The sequence below is a fragment of the Penicillium malachiteum genome, assembly GCF_028827825.1.
Source record: "Penicillium malachiteum strain IBT 17515 chromosome Unknown utg000002l:1.0-8849297.0:1.0-8852440.0, whole genome shotgun sequence".
In the NCBI taxonomy this organism is placed as follows: domain Eukaryota; kingdom Fungi; phylum Ascomycota; class Eurotiomycetes; order Eurotiales; family Aspergillaceae; genus Penicillium; species Penicillium malachiteum.
The window spans coordinates 8307517-8326178 of NW_026643095.1; the positions used below are offsets into that span (position 1 = coordinate 8307517).

Below are 18662 nucleotides of genomic sequence, written 5' to 3' on the forward strand. Positions count from 1 at the left end.
TTCAGATCGCTGACAAGATGTCGAGCTCCATGGAGCCACGGCCGCTTACGTCGGCCTTTGAGAGCCCGACCTTCGATGAGGACAGCTCATTTCATGTGGAACAACCTGTTGGGTCCATGTCGATATCCCCATGTGGTCGGGATGTGGTGTTGGCTTCCAAAGAGGGTCTCCATGTCATTGACTTAGACTCCCCATATTCTCCGCCCCGCTATCTGCCGCACCACACACCATGGGAGGTCGCCGACGTGCAGTGGTCGCCGTTCGCATCCAGGGACTATTGGGTAGTGAGCACATCGAATCAGAAGGCCTTAGTGTGGAACTTGGCCATGAAAACATGGCAGAATTCGATTGAGCATGTGCTGCATGCACATTCCCGTGCTATCACCGATGTCAACTTCTCTGCATTCCATCCCGACCTTCTAGCTACCTGTGCGGTTGACAGCTTTGTTCATTGCTGGGATCTGCGAACTCCATCTCGCCCGGTCATATCGTTTTCAGATTGGTTCACAGGTGCCACGCAAGTGAAATGGAACCGACAGGACCCGCATGTAATTGCGAGTTCTCATGACAGATTTCTACGTATCTGGGATGATAGAATGGGTGCTTACCCAATTCGGTCAATCGAGGCCCATGATACAAAGATCTATGGTATTGATTGGAATAGAGTGCGAAGAGGCGCTCTGACAACTTGCTCACTTGATAAGACCATCAAGTTCTGGGACTATACGTCAGAAACAGATGAGCCAGAGAAATTAATAAAGACTCCATTTCCAGTGTGGCGAGCCAGAAACACTCCGTTTGGATGGGGTGTAACCGCCATGCCGCAACGTGGCAATAGTGATCTTCATCTTTATAGCCGGCGAGTTGGCGAGGGGGACAACCCAGAGGATAATTTACCTCTGGTCCATAGTTTCCCTGGACACAAGGGTCAGATTAAAGAATTTCTTTGGAGACCTCGCGGCGGTGTTGTCGATGGGATTGATCACCGAGAGTTTCAGCTCGTGACTTGGGGCACGGATCGAGAACTTTGTCTACATCGCGTGAACCCTGAAATCTTGCAGCGGGTGGGATATGAGAAAGGCAAGTCATTCATATCGACGCGCAATGTGACTCGCCTGGGGGCTGTATATCGCAGCTTCAGAGATGTGAACTCGGATTTAGACCTGGAAGAACTTGAGTCTGCGTCCTCGATTCAGAATAATGCAACTACGCATTACCCTGGAGGACCTGGCATGAATGCAATCTCAGTACCCCATGCTCGTGCCTGGACGAAGACCGCACAGACTGATGCGCGCATGGGCATGCAGCCAAGATCCAATCTACGGGCAGATACAAACCCCATTGCATGGATGCGCGGCGTGAAGATATCGGGCTGGGACATTGAGACACTGGGAGATGAGATCAGTCACGTTGGAGAGAAGTTTACCAAGGTTGCATTTGAATCGGTGGATGTTCGCCAAAGAAAGATCTCCATATCTTTGAATGGGCCGTGGGGTGTGAATGCCGACTCTCTCTTTTTGAAAGTGGATATCAAATTCCCCGTCAGTTACCCGAAAACCGCTATCCCGACCTTCAACTTCCAAAAGACTGCAGCGGTTACAGATGAGCTCGCTAGCAGGATCGCAGCTGAGCTGAGAACAATCGCGGAGACGTACATGTCCCGGAAACGAGGTTGCCTCGAAGGTGCTGTACGTTATCTCCTGGGCGAGAGTTCTTTGGAAGACAGCATTGCCTGGATTCTGGGTGAGACTACCGAAAATATAAAGTCTCCGATTAATGGTGAATTGGAGGGCGAATCTAGCGATGAAGACGAGGTCGGAATGACACAGAGTCAGGAACTGGGCATGAGTTCCGAGTTGCTTCGTCCGGTAAATGCGAATGTCATGGTACCCGTAGCGAAAGGATGCGGTGCACTATGGGCCAACGATGGCCGTCTTGTCTGTTTTTTCCCACCCAAAAAGACCAAGTCAACCGCATTATTTGAAAACCTCAGTTTCAAAGAGATGGGCAGATTGTCCCGCACAGACAAGGTTTTTGAAGGCTTCGGGCGCCTGCAGACCACCTCCCCGGGCCCACGCATGACCGGTACTATCACAAGCACGGATGATGGTGCATCCGATTACTCCGACGATTCGTACTCCGAGGCTTCAAGCTTCTCGGGCTCTTCTGATAGCCTGTCTGGATTACCAGCCTCTCGTTTCCAACCTCCACAAACCTGGCGCAGTGCTGGTAGCGTGGGAATTTACCGGCCAAGGTCTACGGATAATTCTCAAAGATCTACAGGAGGTCCTTCAACATCCAAGTTGGGCGACCCAGCTCAAAATGTGGTTTCTATTCATGACTTCAGCGACATGCTGCCTGTTCAGCGGGAATTGGCTAGCAAGTATCGTATCTGCGGCAAGGGCACAGATGTGTGCGCTCACAATGCTGCCGTTGCGCTCGATGCAGGGTGCTATGAATTGGCTCAGATTTGGGGTCTTATCAAGCTGATCCTGCACGTGCGAAGAAAAACTGCCTCTCCTTTCGAATCAAGAATGGGATTGAAGAGGATGTTCAAAAAGGAGGGTATTGACCTCAGTTATAGCATAGAGAGAGATGGGCCATACAAAGATCTTGCAAATAGCGTCATCCGATGGGGTGATCATCCAATGGGCAGTCACTGGCTCGTCCCAGCTCTCTTCGATCACTTTGAGCGCATCGGTGATGTGCAAATGGTCGCCATGCTGTCTTGTGTGCTGTTCGAGCCACACGACGAAACGCGCCCCGAAAAGACAGAGGACTATACTGAGCAACATGTCTTTTCTCTTGAACTCTCTTCTGTCGCATCAACAGTGCAGATGAAATCGCAGGCTGCGACACCTGCTTCATCGATCCCTAGAGAGCCGCAGAACCTGCTTCCTCATCCTTCCGCACGATCTTCGAGTGAGCTTTGGCGAGCGGAATCTACTCCTCCTCATTCCACAGGCACCACGCCTCCTTACACCTCTCGCCCTCGTGGTATTGCCGCCGAGAAAAAATCGCAAAGCCAAAATGTATCGATAGCTGCATCTCCTGATCTACCACGAAGTGGATCTGGGCTTGGCTCCGTTCTGGCCTCCTCACTGTCGCGATCATTCACATTTGGGCCGTCATCGGCATCTCCACCGGTACCCCATCTGAGCAAAAAGAAGCAGATTCTCCCAGAAAGCCCGAGTGTGGCAACTACGACAACCATGGCAGCGGTTCGTATTATTCGGTTCTTGAAGATAAGAATTATCTACTAACACACATTCATAGACCCAATCTGATACAGAAAGCGATCGACCTCCACAGATAGTGAAACCTGCAGTACGATTCAAAGTCACATTCAAGAACCAAAGTGCATTCGATGGCGATGAAACAACAACGGATTCGTCTCTGCTAGACCGAAGTAAAGAATGGCTTTGGAAGTCATACCGCGCCGCGTATGCCGATATACTATCCATGTGGGACCTGCCAGTCCAACAGGCCGAGGTTATGAAGATTGGTACCGTGGCCGATGATAGAGAAGACATGCACATGAGCCACTATTGGAACAGTCACAGCTACAAGAGACCTTCCATCGTCGAAACATCAGCGAATGATGCTTTCAATAACCAGAACAGCCTCGACTTTCAACGTCACTGCGCCAACTGTGGCCACCCTCTGCAGACATCTATCTTCGCTCCAACGCCTGCAGTTCCTGATACTCCGTCTAAGCGTCACAACCAACCGACCTTCCAGCGATGCTCGAACTGTAGCCCGCGTCAACCTCTCCCAATGAAGCTTCCTTGCATTATCTGCCGTGAAGTTGTCGACGGGATGTTGGTACCCTGCCTTAGCTGTGGCCATGTAAGCTGCTTCGAATGCCATCAACAGTGGTTTCTTTCTGAAACAACCGATAAACCCGATAATATCACTCCCCCGTCTTGTCCCACAGGATGTGGCTGCAACTGCTCCGAACACATCGTGGCGAAGGTTTCCATGCCACAGTGGGAACCGACCTCCCCGCAACCCCAACCTCGCGAAAGTCCAAGTGGACCTATTAGACCTTTCTCTCATGAGAAACGTCATCGTCGCCGCCAATCTGAGCCCTCGGGCCATAATAGCTCGGGTGGAAATACTCCTACTTCTAGGAACAAACCAGGCCAGCATGATTCCGACCTGGATCTATGGCAAACTTCTTCCCCCTTTGCATCGCTTGCACGAGGAATGGGCGGAGGTCTTAGCCAGGGCCTGGGTGCGAAAGCAGACCGGAAGAAAAACCGGTCTGTTGCCATTACCACACCGAAGCCTAAGCGCAGATAGTCTCTATGTTTTAGTGGAGACTGTACTTGGATTGCGAATTTATTAGACGCATTTATCTGCATTTCTGTTCTTTTCTCTTATTTTTTGTATGATCTGATTGATACCCATGTTTTACTGTCACGATGCTCTTTTTACCTCGTTTGAACCTAGAACATTGAATTTATGAATGATTGATTCGAGTTTCAAGTTCTCCTATTTCGCTACTTACTATGTCGAGCAGCTTTCTCCATACTCAGCTCTAGACAGGCTCCGCAATCTAGCGGAGACACCATGTTCTACACGAATCTGGACGCCTCAAAACCTGATTATGCCCAGCCCTGGAGGTGTCGATCCCCCCGCTTTCGTAACTCCCGGATCTGATAAAAAAGTGATCGAGCCTCGCGGACAGACCTCTTGTTAAACCCCGCACCAATCATATAGAGAGGGGTACGCCTTAATTGGGTTTAATGGATAAGCATGGGACTGAATTCAATGCAGGTCTAGTTCTAATTGAAATCTAGTTCGGTAACTACGGTAAATACAAGAAATATGGAAAAAATAATAATTGATAATTGTCATAGCTTCATTAGGATGCATTCCTCTATGTTGACACATGCTAAAAAGGAGCGGGCTTTAAAAAAGCGGGAGCACGCCGAACTTTTCCTAACCATATCACCGTAAAAGTCATTCAGTCAGAATGTAAGGATATCTTTCTCGCCAGCCCGTAAAACATTGCGCCAGTCTAAGCGAACCCATTTCTAAACGATCGGTTTGATCGACGCAAAGCTTACAGCTGCTTGTAGATGTGCTCGGCGGAGGTAACCTCGAGAACGTTCTTAGCAGCCTCCTTAGCGGCGTAGGTGATCTTGCCGTTCTCAATGATGAGAGCGTAACGGTAGGTACGGCCCTCAGCATCAGCCCAGCCGATGGACTTGGAGAACTTGGCCTCGGGGTCGGAGAGGAAGAGCTAAAAAGATATACTTGTTAGTTCAAGATTCAATGGAGATGGGCAATGATCCACGTACAATGTCATCACCGGTAACACCGTTGGCCTTGCCCCAGGCGCTCATGACGTAGGCATCGTTGTAGGCGAGGACGGCAACCTGGTCAACACCCTTGGCGCGGAGCTCGGGGAGCTTGGCAATGTACTCGGGAACGTGGTTGGCGGAGCAGACAGGGGTGAAAGCACCTGAAGATGAGATGGCGGTCAGCGGACGGGAACCTTGCGAGAAAAAAATGCATCAAAACAAAAGGGAAAGAAGCGGTGACGAACCGGGCAGAGCGAAGAGGATGACCTTCTTGTTGGCCCACTCCTTGGAGGCGTAGTAGTTGATGGGGATACCGCAAGAGGTGATCTCGCTAGCATCCTCGGACCAGGGGATGTAGCTGTGGCGATTTGTTAGTTTGTCTTTCTTGAGGAGCAATTTCAGAAGGGCTCAAGGGATCGAGGGGCACCAAGTGGCGGGAGGAAAAAAATTGAAAAATTTCAGTAGACGTTACGTACGAGAAGACCACATCCTGGGCGAAGCTGTCACCGGCCTTGACGTTAGACATTTTGAATATGTGATTAAGATTGAGAGGTTTGGAAAGAGAAGTATGGAGATCGAGGGGAGAGAAGAAGTTTAAGTTTAAGTGTACAGAGATAAGAACCTCAGGTATATTAATATTCCGGCCTCCGGCGCTTACACATATCGGCCCATCGGGATTCCAATATGACGAATTAGTGGGATTAGTGGGACGCAATAATGGGACTCCATAAGGTGATCCGAAGCAGAAAGATACCGAACCGCATGGATTATCAAGAAAGACCGAACGAGAACTGTCCCCGCTGACTTATCTTACACATTTCCCGCCCTATACCCGCCTATCAGGAGGGGTAAGTGGATGTTTTGGTGCCTGAGTGCCTGAAACCTGCAGGTTTCTATCATTTCACTAAACTTGATTAGGAATAGCCTCGCCACATGCAGATAGGTCACATGATCTGCCACATGGAAAATGACCTCGGAATGGTGCCTGATTTATCAGAGATCCACGGGAGTAGATTCCCGAGAGATGGTCGGTTATCGCCATTATCATATTCGAACACAAAGAGTATTTTAGATTAGATTGTGGGATTTATGATATGAGAATTGCGGTGGATAAAGGCAATTGGCCATCCTAGGTTCCCTTGCATTCTGCAAGTGCAGGAAGCTGTGCAACAGTCATTCATGTTAAGCTTCATTCTATGGCCATTGGGAGGATTAGTAGATAGCACCTGCATAAAAGTAAAAATTGCATAATGAACACTCAAAATAGCCCAGCATTTCTTGAAAGAATCACTTGCACTCACACTATATATGAATCCTTCAGCACTTGAGTACGGAGTACTGTGAACAAGACTGTCCTTTAACGGCTCAGGCTGATACTACTGCCAGCACTTGAGTGACAATACTGCAATGGATTCTGAATGTATAAATAAATCAATCAATTGATATATGATGCCGCTTCAAGTCAATATTTGAACCCTGAGGTACATATAGTACTACATAGGATTAGATAAATTCAAGTTGCCTGTGCAGCAATCTTCCAAGGTTGCAGTCAACCCATGATGTTCGGATTATGAGTATGTATGCGCAAATTTAAAAAGCGCTCAAGTGCTGCCCAGCTGGAACAAATCAACATTTGAATAGTCTTCACAGGGTAACTTGAATCTATGTTCAATCATATCACATGTGCACATCATGATAAAACCACTGCCCAGGTAGCATGCATTTATGGTAAGGGTATCATGATGGGTGTAGTATGACGGTGATACTCTACCCACTTCTTTTTCCTATCAAAAGCCCTCACGGAAAAGATGTCCCCAATGCAAAAAAAAAAGGAAAAAAAAGAAATCGTCGGTGGAGGAATTCGAGCCCTCGACTTGGTTATTCCAATCTGAATGGTGTCGTCAGAGGTCATCGCCTCGATGCAAATTGAACGCTGATCGGTCTGGTAGAGCGTTGTGAAAGGGAAGCCAATGCACAAACACCATGCCTCAGGGCAGGAACAGAGGAACCATGCGTTTCCACTACGCCACACCGGCTAATTGTTATAGATGTTCTCCACTTTATGGTATTTCACCAATGAGAGTTGACGCTTTCGGAACATTCCATTTCAAAATTATGTTATACCAAATTAGGTTAGCTGATACCCATATGTGGACTAGCCTTGCCCACCTGCAGTACTGTATGTGCTCCAAGTTGTAAACACCTGGTCAGGTACCTACCCTGTACACAAATTAGACACCATAATAGAGAGCCACCTCTGAATCAGCCCTTCTTCTAATCAAAAATTCTCAGCTAATATACTAGGAGTTTTTTTCCCCTTTCAAGTCTCTAGGGGGAACTTGAAGTTATTTATGCGCACGAATCATTTAAATATGCACCAACAAACCTGGACAATTTGCAACCTGTCACAATGCCAATGGGCCAGTACCCCGCTTGTCAGGGGCTGCTTAGTCCAGAGACTTTACTCTCCCCAGATCAAATTTGGCCTTGGCCCAGCTCTGGTACATTCCACTTCAAATCAGCCAAGCTAAAGCGCCACGCCTCCCCCATCATTTGATCATGGCAGAAAACAGTCACGATGAGGTGACTGTCAAACTCAACGAGACCATCACAAAACAAGGTGCACCTCATAATGTCAAAGAGGCTTTGCCATCGACCCCGATTGCAGATTCTACTCACCAGACTGCGGAAAGAGCGTATTACCATCGTGGTAATTGCTTCATCAAACGAAGCCTTCGACCGACAGAATACATAACCACCATCCGAGGCACGAAACATATTCCTCATTTACCAAAAGAACGACTTCAGAACGAGGCAGCTGCTTTGAGCTATATTCAACGCGTCAGCAATATCCCTGTCCCTGCTTTATACGGGGCTTTTGAGATCGACGGCTCGTTCATGTTGATCACGGAATACATTGATGGTGTGGCCATGGCGCAGCTATCGGAAGATGAAAAGAGAGTTGTCGACGTTGAAATTGAGCAGCACCTAGCCACCCTCCGTAGTATCAAGTCGGACACTATTGGTGGGCCATCGGGAATTGTAATCCCACCGTATCGAGTGATGCATGAATCTGAAAAAGATGAATGGCCCCGAAAAGTGTCCAAAGATCAAGAATTTGTCTTCTGTCATAATGATCTTTCGCAGCATAATATTATTGTGGATCCGGAAACCTTGAAGATCCGGGCTATCATTGATTGGGAATATGCCGGATTCTTTCCTGCAAATTTTGAGGGACTTTTCTACAAAAGACCTGGGCCATCGGTGGCAATGAATGATGAGAAAGATGATTCTGCAGAACTGCTGCAATTCATGAGGGCTGATGAAGAGTGAGATAGAGTCGAAGTGAGAGATATCTGAGTCTGAAGTGAGAGGTATTCCAAGTGAGAGATACCTGAACTAAGAGGGATATATACAGTTTTCTTTCTTTCCTTTCCCCCCCTGGGTATCAGTTTGTATAGGGACTCGATCCGTTTAGCAGATCCCCAGAAGTATCGGCAATTCACCCGACACTACATCGAAGATAAAGGTAAAATAAGAATAGAGTCTCGGTTCGGCAGCGCTGCCGGTTGTCACCAGGTCTCCACTTCTCCACGATAAGAACACAGTGAACACTCAAGCTACGAGACCCCGCAGAAACTAAATAAAAAAAACATAGAGATGTTGATTTTTGCAAAGATACATTCGGCGATATGCAAAATACAATATTGACTGAGAAGTTGTGGGATAAAACACTACTTCATCAACTGCTTGGCGATCTCGGTGCTGCCATAGCATCTGCAACTTTAGTTACACCAGCTGTGACGATTATTGACAGGTGAGTTATTACAGAAGAATAGATGATTTTCGAAGTTGTGAGCTCTAATTTTGCCTAGGGCACTGGTTGAGAAGTCCTTATTAAACCGCCCCTTGATCCACGGTCTACGAAAGCATTCGGTCGCTGCATTGAAAAGTCCCTCAAGATTCATCTCCCAAGTACCATTCAGGATAATCTGGGCTCTTTATGCAGCAACTTTCACAGTCGCAAATGGTACCGATTCAATCTGCAATAGACTGGAGGCTTCCGCAACGGGTCTCATCACATTTGCTACGACAACCTTGGTGAATGTCCCTCTGGGTGTTTGGAAAGATATTCGATTCGCGCAAATATTCGGTGTGAACACCAAGCCTGATGGGGCTGAGACACTAAGACCAATCATTGTCCAGTCTCGTGGGGCTACCAAAGCAGCAGCAGCTATTTTCCTTATACGCGACGGAGTGACCATCTTCGGGTCCTTCACCCTCGCTCCGAGATTGTCATCGATGATTCCAGATGATTATACTGCTAGTCATCATCAGGCAAAGCCAGTCATTTCTCAGTTGACGGTTCCTGTTTTATCACAGCTGGTGGCCACGCCTTTGCATTTGCTAGGCCTGGACTTGTATACGAGACAGGGTGTACCTTTCGTGGATAGAATGGTGCAGTCGCAACGATACCTACCATCTGCCACTGTTGTTCGATGTATTCGCATTATACCTGCGTTTGGATTTGGATGTCTTGCGAATATGGAATTAAGATCTGTGTTTCATAGGAAACTTAATGTGTGAGAGCTGAGCCACGGGAGATGAAGAACCATTTTCCTTATAGTATTCATGCGCGAGGAGAGTAATTATTTTTTAAAAAAAGAATGTTCAGTATGCAGTTTTTGAAAGTTTGTTTTCCTATACATTCATATTGATTCAATGTCTCGTATCGTTTACATGCGTTTCGGTTTCCATCAAACGAGCCAACGTTACGGCTTCTCGGAGAGCGCGTCCAACATGGCCTCTAACGCCGGCTTCTTCCATAACCATCAACCCTCCAATAGTACATCCCTCAGGCGATGTGCCCTGATCCTTCAGAAGAGCTGGATGAATCCCGCTTTGTAACATAGTTGCCGTCCCTTGCATAGATTGGAAAATCATGGTGTGTGCCAAGTCCCGAGGAACACCAACTGCGACAGCGGCATCGATCATCGCGTCACAGATCACAGCGAAAAAGGCAGGTGTAGAACCCCCAACGGCTGTTGTCGCATTCATGAGTTTAGGCTCGATCTGAAGTGCGCGACCGATACGTTCAAAGATTGCCGTTGTGATTTGAAGATAATGCTCTGGTGGTGTGGGTTCGGAGACTTCAATCGCAGTAAGGGACTGCGAGACTTGCGCAGCTATGTTTGGAAGCGTGCGAATGACCCATGCGCGACCAAGCTGGTTAATCTCGGTTGTGTAGGTCCCATATACAGTTTCCTCCAGTTTTTGTCGAGTCCAACCAGCTGCAATGCTAATTAGGAGCTTGTTCTCCAAAGCCTCGCGCATGCCATCCTGTGTTAGAGCCCTTTGGATGTCTGCAGGGTCTACCCCGAGAATTATCACGTTGGATTCTTGCACAGCTTTGGCATTGTCTCCTCGAAGAATTGTCAATCGGTCGAGATGCTGCGCGAATCGAGTGGCTAGTTTCTCCTCCGATTGCGGACTGCGGACACACGCGATGAAGCGTGTGAAGAGGGGTTCTTCTTGTGGCGCATTGAGTAGGCTATCAAGAATCGCGGCTCCTAAATTTCCTGAATGCCAGTGATTAGTATCGAGTCCTGATCTTACTGAAACAGCATTGACTCACCACATCCCAACAAGCACAAGGTCTTCATTTCAGTCGCCATTTCGACAAGACGGAATCAGTTAATTTCTTTGAGCAATCAAGATATCACACCCTCACTTGAATATCAAATATCCAAATTGTACCCCTCGTTGATAAGATCTGGAAAATCCACATCGGCAACCCTCCCGGTTGAAGTGGGGGAATCCTTGTTCTATCTTGCAGCTCATTCCCCTCACTCCGCTCGGCACCGATACCGATGATAACCCGCCACCCGTAAACGTCGCAAACGATGCCGGAATCTGGAAAGGAAACACGACTTATATATTATTGGAATAAAAGCACGAGAAATGAAGAAAAAAGAAAGTATTTGAATTTGTATTCAGTTTATGTTTGATCATGGGCGTTTCAAAGTCTGATGCGATTATCATCGTTGGTGGAGGCGCCTTCGGTCTCTCAACAGCTGTTCATCTCTCTCAAAAAGGGTATACAAATATCTCTGTGTTTGAGAAAGACGATAATATCCCACCGAGATCCTCTGCAGCGAATGACCTCAACAAGATCGTTCGAGCAGAATATGAAGATCCGTTCTATACAGACTTGACCATTGTATGTCAGCCCAGGATAATACTATCTAGCATCAATGGATATGTGCTAATCAAGACACTTTTCACAGAAAGCGATTTCAGCTTGGAAGACTCCCCTATTTGCGCCTCATTTCCACCAGACAGGATTCCTGCACTGTGTCTCTGGGGCTGCGCCCGAGAAAGCCGTCGACACATTGAATAGATTCCAAGCATCCGCCGAAAAGCACCCAGATATCAAACCCCACGTCGTGCCTATTAAGAATGATAAGGATGTTCGTCAGGCATGTTGGCAGCTTGATGGAGAGCTACCAGGATGGCATGGTTACCTGAACCGCTATGACGGGTATGCCCACTCCGCCAACGCTCTTGCAGCCGTCTACCGCGCGACCCAAGCAGCAGGTGTGAGATTCTTTCTAGGCGCACAAGGTGCCGTCAGGGAAATCGTCTACGTCAGCACTTTGTCCGGGCGCAAGTGCGCAGGTATCCGAACTAAGAATGGTCGCTTCCACCCATCTGCGCTGGTTATTGTTGCCGCCGGAGCTGGAGCTGGTCGATTAGTTCCTGAGATTGGGTCTTCGGTTGTTGCCAAATCTTGGTCTGTCGCGCATTTACAGCTCACTGATGAAGAGACCTCTGCTCTTCGTGGAATCCCTGTGACCTACGCCCGGGATCTGGGATTCTTCTTTGAGCCTGATCCTAAGACAAACCTTCTGAAGCTTTGTCCTATGGGTGGTGGTTACATTAATACTGATCCCAAGACGGGAGTTTCGCATGCACCGGACACTCTTAGTGAAATTGCTTTCTTACCCGAGGCAGATGAGAAGCAGTTGAGACAATTACTGGCTCAGACTCTACCTTCTCTTGCGAACAGACCTTTTGTTCGGAACTCTCTGTGCTGGTTTGCTGATACTAATGACTCGGATTTCATCGTCGATTATATTCCTAATATGGCAGAGTCGATTATTCTCTTATCTGGCGATTCGGGACATGGATTCAAGATGTTCCCCATTGTGGGTTCCTTCATTACTGATTTGATTGAGGCTTCGGATAACCGACAGGCTATCACTCGTTGGCGCTGGAAGCAGGCTATTTCGGATGCTGGAAAAGAGGACTGGGGAGGCGATGTGAGTTGGAGACTTGGGCAGTCTAAGGAGTTTGCTTCTATTTTACCTCCGAAGGCATCCAAACTCTAAATACAAGTTTAGAATCCGAGGTTATGTTCAGCAACTACATTTCATCAGTACTATTAGCTTGGAGGCTTTTAATCTACGTCTTTCCGTTTCACGCGGTTTCCAATTTCATACCTTGAAATACTAGATGGAGTAGAACAAAGAAGGAGGCATCAGTCGATGTTCCTTAAATGTTTCTTGTGGCCTCTGCTCCAAGGCTTGGTGGATATTCAAAATGATACGATAGAATGAAAGAACAGAATAAGCCTAATCTAGATTTTGAGAAGACACGCTGAATTAAGAAAATATCATAAATAATTCATTGGTAGAATTGAATAATAACCTCATAAATAAATGCAACTCAACCATAAGGCATAATTCATAGCACATTACCAAATACTATGTTCAATCATAGCATTTGACATCCATTCAGTATCAATGCTCTCAATCGAGTCCGCAACAGCCATAATTTGGGCCGCCGTCAATCCCATCGTTAAACCACACTCATCATCCAGACTCAGTCCGGGATCCGACAACACATCATGAGCGAGAGGATTTGCAGCTGAAGGGGGAAAAGAGCTTGCAAGCTGAATACTGGTGCTATTATTATTACCGATGTTTGGAAACGAAACAGGGGTAGATAAGCATCTTGATGGTTCTTGCGGGAAACAGCTTAGAAGCTCGTCTAGTAGTTGAAGCTCCGATCGGCGGAATTTTGCAATGAGGTTTCCGCTTTCGATGATTTCTTCGAAGATAGTGTATGCTTTCTCAAGCCATACTGGGTAGGACCATCTAGAATCTATGGCGGGTGCCATGAGAAGAGCGACGGTTGATACGAAGATGGATTCGAGGTCGAAGGATAGGAATGTTTCTGATTTCGAGTCAGTGGAAATAATTGGGTAGGTTTATTGATAACGTACCCAAAAGATCCTCAGATTGAAGACAGTGGAGAATGTTGATCATTTGTTGTGAAGACTCGAGACACATTTGAATTAGGTTGCGGACATTCCGTGATGTGCTTAAAGCATCGAGGCAGTTTTCGGGGGACTCAAATCGGATTTTGAGGAAGCAGAAGAGTAAGGGACGGGTAGCGACAACAATGCACTGGTGATATAAGAGGTGAAGATAGGCGGATGTCCTTGAAACACCACTGCTTGTTCGATCTAGATGTAGGGGAAAGGTGTTGTGAAGCTCATCGGCCAGTCGGGCTATACTGGCCAAGGCGGATTTTGTGCGAAGTAAAAAGTTTCGATTGAGGCGGCCATCAATGGCGTAGACAGCTGTAAATATCTTTAGAAAGAGATTTTAATCGACTTAGAATGGAAATCACTTACTGCCGCTTATTTCTGCAATGATCCTTGACAGCTTGATATGCATGTTGATCCCTGCAGTCCGTTGCATTGAACCGGGGAATTCGGGGAGCAAGGCATCTACATGGGAATCACTGAGAGACTGGGGAAGTCCCATGAGGGAAGTCATCTCACGGTCTAGGATGTAGACTGTCCACCAGATTTTGCGACATCGTTGAACTGTATGTTCGCCGAGATATTCGATCGGCATTTGAGTATGCATCCCTTCGGCCATGGCCATCCGCATAGCTGATCCGATCTAACGAACTGATCAGTTAAAGTACTATCCAGGACTTCCTGAATAACTCACGTAGTTATGTGCTGATGACCTGTAGTCTAGGGCTTGCAGAAATAGTGCAATGCAGCATAGAATCTCCGCGGACTCGATGGGTTCTTGATGCAACACACTGATGTCGGGCAAAAGCTGCAGTGCCCTCACAAAAAACTCTCCTCCTGGCGGCTTATTGCCTTGCATTTTATGTTGTACAAACCCTTTCCCAAAAGCAAGCATGAGAAGGAAATGAACATACCACAGCCCCCCGGGCGAGGTTGATCGCGGTCGCGAGTAGAAATCGTGAAGACCCGCCATAAACTCAGTCTCGTCAAAGAGATGGTAAAGCTGTCCACAGCGGAATTTCACCGTGTTGATCAGATACATGGCGTGATCAAATGATGGAACTGTAGGAATATCGGTCCGATGTGGTGTTCGCAGCCCGCCCCAGCCTAAATCATAAATTGCACCGTCAAATGCCAATGCTCCCGTTGGAAGTGACTCCTGATAGATATGCTCATGTGTTAAGCTTAATACCCTGCGGGTGAATGACCAATTTGAGGATGTTCCCAAATAAACTATAACAATGTTAGGCAAGCCGCAAGAGTGTCTTTCCATTAGTTGATGCACGTACAGGTTCGTCCATTCTCAGCAGACATGAAAGCTGGTGGTCCCGTTGATAATGGGTTTGTTAAGCTTGACGCTGGATCCTCAAGTTCCTGCTGTATATGAGAGTCATCTTTCTCGTCCAATGGGGACGGCTGTGACAATTCTGAAGCGTCATTGTGGCCATTGGAGTCTGGCAAGGGTTAGTATTGGCACAAGGAATGTACGGCCAAATTATACACACGAGGTGAACGATCTTCCTGATATTCCGGACTGAGGGGTATGGGTTCTCGATCATTTTTTTGCAATAGAGCTATCTTTTGCTCCAGCTCCTCAAGATAACTGATTGAAATGTCAGCGCTTGTGAGATTTTCCAACAGAATTGCCTCATTCGCACCCTCTAGTCACAAGAATTTTCTGATCCCGATCATCGAAGATACATGTGAGTTTCCTTTTGTTACAGCTATCGCATGGTTGAGACCCGGAGCATTTGATCTTTTGCCTCCGGCATCGGGTGCAACTAGGGAATAGTTAGGAAGATTCCTGGTTATATCTGGAGAATTTCATACGCATTCAAAGCTCGCTTTGTGATCTTAGATGTATTTCTAGCCATTCTGAGGATTGCAACCGGTACACCTGGGCAAGTTCAAAGGTGAAGTATGTGTATCACGACTCACGAGCATTGATCTCGTGTTCAATGCGGGGGAATTCATAGTGGAGTCTGCCTAGATTCGGCAAGATAACGCGCCCGTATACTTTCAAGTTTTCGATAAGACTTCTATTGCCACTGAAACGAAGTATTGAAAAGATCCAGTGAATATGGAAATAGAGAAAAATTGATTCTGATACATGGGAGTTATGTTGCTCCTGAATAAGACAGAAGCATAATAGGTAGTCTTCTCTGTAGAGACCATGAGTATCTAAGATCATGGCGTCAGTGGTTCATCCCAAGGCTGACCCGATAATGCTATCCTAGTTCTTTCATCTGATCTTTCTCACTGAAATAAAAATAAATCCTACTATACTATGTGTCATATTTACCCCAGGATGTGGGGCAAAGTTCCTTTTGAAGATCACTTCAAGTTTCTGCTGTAAATAGGACCGGGAGGGGTTCCGAGGGCGATAAGCACACCGGGTTCACGACCCGATTCGGGTTCTGCACTCAAAACAGCGTAAGACTGATAATTGATTTCACTTTTATCAATGATAATGAAATGACGATATAGTGCAAAGATAAAGGTCCACGCGGTATTATGGATGCATGAAATATCAATAGAACCTTCCGTGCGGGAGGAATCTCAGTTTTGAAAATGTCCATAAAACGGTATGTAGCCTTTGTTAGGGTTGGTTCCAGCCCTGGAGGACATCCCAGATCTGGTCATCCTTGGTCATATTTTCCCCGCCAATATTCTCCACTATATGGATGTCAGGATTTGGCGCCTGGCGCTCAATCAGTCTCTTTGCTGATTCGTAGGGTTTTCTGATGACATTGGAGCCATATGCCCAGGTGTGAAACATGACACCTGCTTGATAACCAAGTTTTCCGGGGATACGTCCGGAGTCCGATGAGATGCAGATGAAGTCCCTCTTTTTGGATTCTCTTTCAAAGCCTAGATTAGGTGCAATACCTCCAGAATAGCGTTGGCCTTAGCTCCATCCTGCATCGATTTAGGCAGCAGATCTTATGCAAGATTTGATTGGCTCGCTAGTACCAGCTTTCAATGAGTTTTCATCTGAATACAACCCCCTATTTCGGGTCTGGGCCTATATCTATCTAGCACTTATTTTCTACATACCTCTTTGATTTCTTACACGTACTCTTCAAATGTTCAACATTCCAAGTTTCTACTACAAATTCCTACTTGATCCCCCATCCTCCCTCTTGCAGAGTCTTTCCTGATCCTCTGATCGGAGATTTTGTGAACGGTTTGCTTTTTACAGAATCATGCTTCCTGAAAAACCGGGGTTTGAAGTGAGCCCTGTCCCGACGACAGAAGAAGGAGCCCGCACCATCTGGGATATCGAAATGGCCGCGCAGAATGATAGCAACAAGAAAAAGAATAGCTCCATTGGATCCTTACTCTGGCCACCCCATCTGCAACCCAAAGTTGAGGCAGCAGCAAGACCATCGGATGGTCAAGACGACGACATCCGCCGCATGATCCCCATGCTTGGAGATCCCAAAAACACTTACCTTCTAGTAACCGACAAAGCAACGAATAAGGCCCTAGCTTTTGTCTGGTGGTCTCACAGCCAGGGCCAGACAAAAGCCCAGTGGGCAGAAGGCTATGCCAACCGATATCGCCCGCCTACTATGAATGGTGCACTGATGGATGCAACAGGCGGAGTGCGATATCTGAAGCGAGCAGAGCTGCTTGGGGAGAAGGAATATTTCCGTAAGTAAAGTCACTTGCCTTTACAAGAGACGAGAATCGCAACTGACAGTTTGAACTTGTCAGATCTGAAAGAATTATATGTTCTTCCGGAGTATCAGCGCCAAGGGCTAGGAGGTCTATTAGTAGCGTTTGGTGTTCAGAAGGCAGATGAACTTGACCTACCCGCTTACACTGAGGCATCTCAGGAAGTAGTAGAGCTGTATCTCAAGCATGGGTTTCAAGATCGAGTGACAGTTGACTTGGAAAAATGGGGTGGCTCAGTGGGAGATTTCAGTTCTTTATGGCCTTTTGTACAGAGATTCCAAGCCGGTCACAGCTATTGAATGATAGTATCATGATCTATCCAAATGAAACATTTGAACACTGTTAATTCAAGCAGTACATTCAAGTTTCACAGGTCTGAGTATTAGATAAACTCAATTCTTTCCATCACACAGACTAATAACTGATAGTCAAGCTCCGGCCACTCCTGCTCGAGCACGTTGATAGAAGGAGAGAAGTGACTGGAATGTCTCATCTCGAGACTGGGCGCGACGAACCACCACCCTGATTCCCGGAACAGACCAGGAGCTCAGCCGACAGGAGCTCACAGCTAAGAGAATGTCTGAGTGGGAAACATGGCTCATGGAATTCAAAACCCCTCATGGACCCGTGCACAAGTAGACGATTTCTTGGCTGAAGTCCAATCAAATCCTCTGCCAGAGCAGATACTGACATACCTGAACAAGGCCTTTTGGAACACATCGAGTGCAAATGTTTCATCACTCTGTCCTAGTTCCGGTAGCTTGTGGAATTATGATCTGTCCGACCACGTGTTGCCACAGTATCCTATAGATCACTGTTCAGCCAGAAGGTTGCTGAAGAATGCGGCGTCTTTTATCATCTGCCAATCGCCATTATTATGACTATTTACAGTATAATCAAACTGGGATGCATGTGACTCTTGCTTCGAATGGATCGTCGAGGTCTCATCCTTACATTGGGCGATGCGATTTCGACTTTTCTTCAACAACCAGATCAGACTACTAAATCTTGGTGCACCCTTTCTGCTAAAACAGTATCAAAGAGCGACGAGTCACTCTGGAGGAAAGGAAACAATCTAACCTCTCGTGATGAGTCCCGTCCAAAAGAGCCGCATCCTGATTTTCTCCCTTTAGTCAAAAAGCAGTGGACTAAGGCCAGCAATGTCAAGATCTGGTGCTGAACATGGTTGGTGCTAGTGCTTTATATCGCTATGAGCCTGCTGTTACCCGAGGCTGCGATCCAAAATCTGTCCACGCATGCGTCTCAAAGTCAAACTCCGTCAACTGCCATATGGCAGATCAAAGGCTGGGGCGATGTCCAATCTACAGCCTTACTTT

At 47.0% G+C, this 18662-nt stretch overlaps 7 protein-coding genes across 7 annotated transcripts; 4 read left to right on the forward strand and 3 right to left on the reverse strand.

The window, feature by feature from the left end:
* Window positions 1-17: 17 nt before the first annotated feature.
* Window positions 18-4305, forward strand: N7483_006095 (Mtc5p; the record flags this gene model as incomplete). Its single annotated transcript, XM_057089532.1, has 2 exons — window positions 18-3221; window positions 3277-4305. The coding sequence occupies 2 exons, from the start codon at window positions 18-20 to the stop codon at window positions 4303-4305; spliced, it is 4233 nt and encodes a 1410-aa protein (XP_056949361.1).
* A 766-nt stretch (window positions 4306-5071) lies between these two features.
* N7483_006096 (peroxiredoxin family protein) lies at window positions 5072-5838 on the reverse strand (the record flags this gene model as incomplete). The annotated part of the gene is made up of 4 exons (XM_057089533.1): window positions 5072-5251; window positions 5310-5473; window positions 5558-5670; window positions 5789-5838. The coding sequence occupies 4 exons, from the start codon at window positions 5836-5838 to the stop codon at window positions 5072-5074; spliced, it is 507 nt and encodes a 168-aa protein (XP_056949362.1).
* A 3166-nt stretch (window positions 5839-9004) lies between these two features.
* N7483_006097 (uncharacterized protein) lies at window positions 9005-9899 on the forward strand (the record flags this gene model as incomplete). Its single annotated transcript, XM_057089534.1, has 2 exons — window positions 9005-9129; window positions 9188-9899. 2 exons carry the CDS (start codon window positions 9005-9007, stop codon window positions 9897-9899), a joined length of 837 nt encoding a protein of 278 aa, XP_056949363.1.
* Window positions 9900-10031: 132 nt separating this feature from the next.
* Window positions 10032-10987, reverse strand: N7483_006098 (pyrroline-5-carboxylate reductase family protein; the record flags this gene model as incomplete). The annotated part of the gene is made up of 2 exons (XM_057089535.1): window positions 10032-10891; window positions 10948-10987. 2 exons carry the CDS (start codon window positions 10985-10987, stop codon window positions 10032-10034), a joined length of 900 nt encoding a protein of 299 aa, XP_056949364.1.
* Window positions 10988-11322: 335 nt separating this feature from the next.
* N7483_006099 (NAD(P)/FAD-dependent oxidoreductase) lies at window positions 11323-12703 on the forward strand (the record flags this gene model as incomplete). Its single annotated transcript, XM_057089536.1, has 2 exons — window positions 11323-11532; window positions 11600-12703. 2 exons carry the CDS (start codon window positions 11323-11325, stop codon window positions 12701-12703), a joined length of 1314 nt encoding a protein of 437 aa, XP_056949365.1.
* A 365-nt stretch (window positions 12704-13068) lies between these two features.
* On the reverse strand, window positions 13069-15518 carry N7483_006100 (uncharacterized protein; the record flags this gene model as incomplete). The annotated part of the gene is made up of 8 exons (XM_057089537.1): window positions 13069-13550; window positions 13600-13959; window positions 14014-14287; window positions 14339-14877; window positions 14934-15098; window positions 15150-15247; window positions 15303-15425; window positions 15475-15518. 8 exons carry the CDS (start codon window positions 15516-15518, stop codon window positions 13069-13071), a joined length of 2085 nt encoding a protein of 694 aa, XP_056949366.1.
* Window positions 15519-16850: 1332 nt separating this feature from the next.
* N7483_006101 (GNAT family N-acetyltransferase) lies at window positions 16851-17624 on the forward strand (the record flags this gene model as incomplete). The annotated part of the gene is made up of 2 exons (XM_057089538.1): window positions 16851-17301; window positions 17365-17624. The coding sequence occupies 2 exons, from the start codon at window positions 16851-16853 to the stop codon at window positions 17622-17624; spliced, it is 711 nt and encodes a 236-aa protein (XP_056949367.1).
* Window positions 17625-18662: the final 1038 nt, after the last annotated feature.